The sequence below is a fragment of the Plasmodium reichenowi genome (assembly GCF_001601855.1).
Source record: "Plasmodium reichenowi strain SY57 chromosome Unknown, whole genome shotgun sequence".
Classification (NCBI taxonomy): domain Eukaryota; phylum Apicomplexa; class Aconoidasida; order Haemosporida; family Plasmodiidae; genus Plasmodium; species Plasmodium reichenowi.
Genome location: NW_017962445.1, coordinates 1 through 1,481, shown reverse-complemented (window position 1 = coordinate 1,481; position 1,481 = coordinate 1). Strand labels below are relative to the sequence as shown.

The 1,481-nt window shown below is 21.3% G+C and overlaps 1 pseudogene across 1 annotated transcript; it reads right to left on the bottom strand.

Annotated features, from left to right (window-relative positions):
• Positions 1 to 20: 20 nt before the first annotated feature.
• Positions 21 to 1,481, bottom strand: PRSY57_0022900 (transcription factor with AP2 domain(s), putative; annotated as a pseudogene; the record flags this gene model as incomplete). The annotated part of the gene is given in 2 exon segments: positions 21 to 532; positions 534 to 1,481. Coding segments are annotated over 2 exon segments (1,460 nt in total), but the record flags the coding sequence as incomplete, so codon positions are not given.

Here is a 1,481-nt window from a genome sequence, read left to right as displayed (position 1 = left end):
TTTTTTTTTTTTTTTTTTTTTTATAATTTGTCCAAGTAAAATAATTGGTCCTTTAATGTCATATGACTTGGAAGTTTACTGTTTTTTATACACTCACTGAATAATTCTAGATATGGCTCTAATTCATTCATATGTTGAGTGTTTCTAGCACTTTTTAAGCATAGACGTAAAGAATTTTTATATCTTTCTCTTTTTTCTATACCTACGGGAATTTTCGGAATAACATTATTTTTTAAATCTTGTAATATTAAAGACAAAGCTTCTCTTGTTAAATCGATAAAATTGGTTTTATATTCATCTCTGTTTGGTTGACAAGAATCTGAATAATATTCATTAGAAAAAATAAAATTATATTCATTATCATTATATTTATTTTTTCCTCGTGTGGAATATTCACTATCATCATATCCATGTGCTTTCATATAATAATAATCATCAAATGTTTGATCGGGAGAATCGATTTGAAAATCTTTATCCGTTAATATGCAGTGACTATTTAGAAACGCCAAGTTGTTATTAAAATTGTTATTATTAAAATTGATTGTTATTATTATTAAAATTGTTATTATTATTATTAAAATTGTTATTATTATTATTATTATAACCTGTGTTATTATAATTACTATTGTGAACATTTCTTTGATAACTTGTAGTATAATTTGTACAATAATTATTATTATAATTATTTTGTTCGTATGCGTTAATATTACTGTTATTAAAATTTTTCATATTATTATTATTATTATTGTTCATGTTACTATTTTCGTCATCATTTCTTATAAGATATGCATACTGTTCTTTTCTTTTCTTTTTTTTATTTCCATTATCATATTCACAAACATCTTCTAGATGTTCTATATATCTCTTATTAGCAGCACCATATGTTGTACTTATATTTTTATTTTGTCCCTGTAATAATGTTTTAGAACTCATTTTCTTATTCTCATAATTCTTATAATTAGATATATTGGTAGTATTTCTCGTATTGTAGGTATGATTATCATAAGTATTATAAAAATAATTATTATTATTATGTTCATTATAATGATCTTGATTTACATCATTATCATGATCGTCATAATTAGGATCCTTATGGTATAAATTATTATACACATTATTATGAATAGTATTAAGCACATCATCATTATTATTATTATTATTATTATTGTTATTATTATAAAAATTATTATTTTGAACAAGATTATTTTTAAGTGCTATAGCGACCTTTTCATTATGTATGTCATCATCTTCATTATTATTATTATTATTATTATTATTATTATTATTCGTATTGTTTGGGGCTTGATCATTGTAAGAATAATTCTTATAAGTATATCTATCATATATATTATTATTTTCATTTTTATTATTTCTCTCGTTTTTATTAATTTCATGTGATGACAAAGTACTACCTCTTCTTGTGTTATATCTTCTTCCTGTATTTGTAATATCATTTATTATATTACCATTCGTTTTTAATT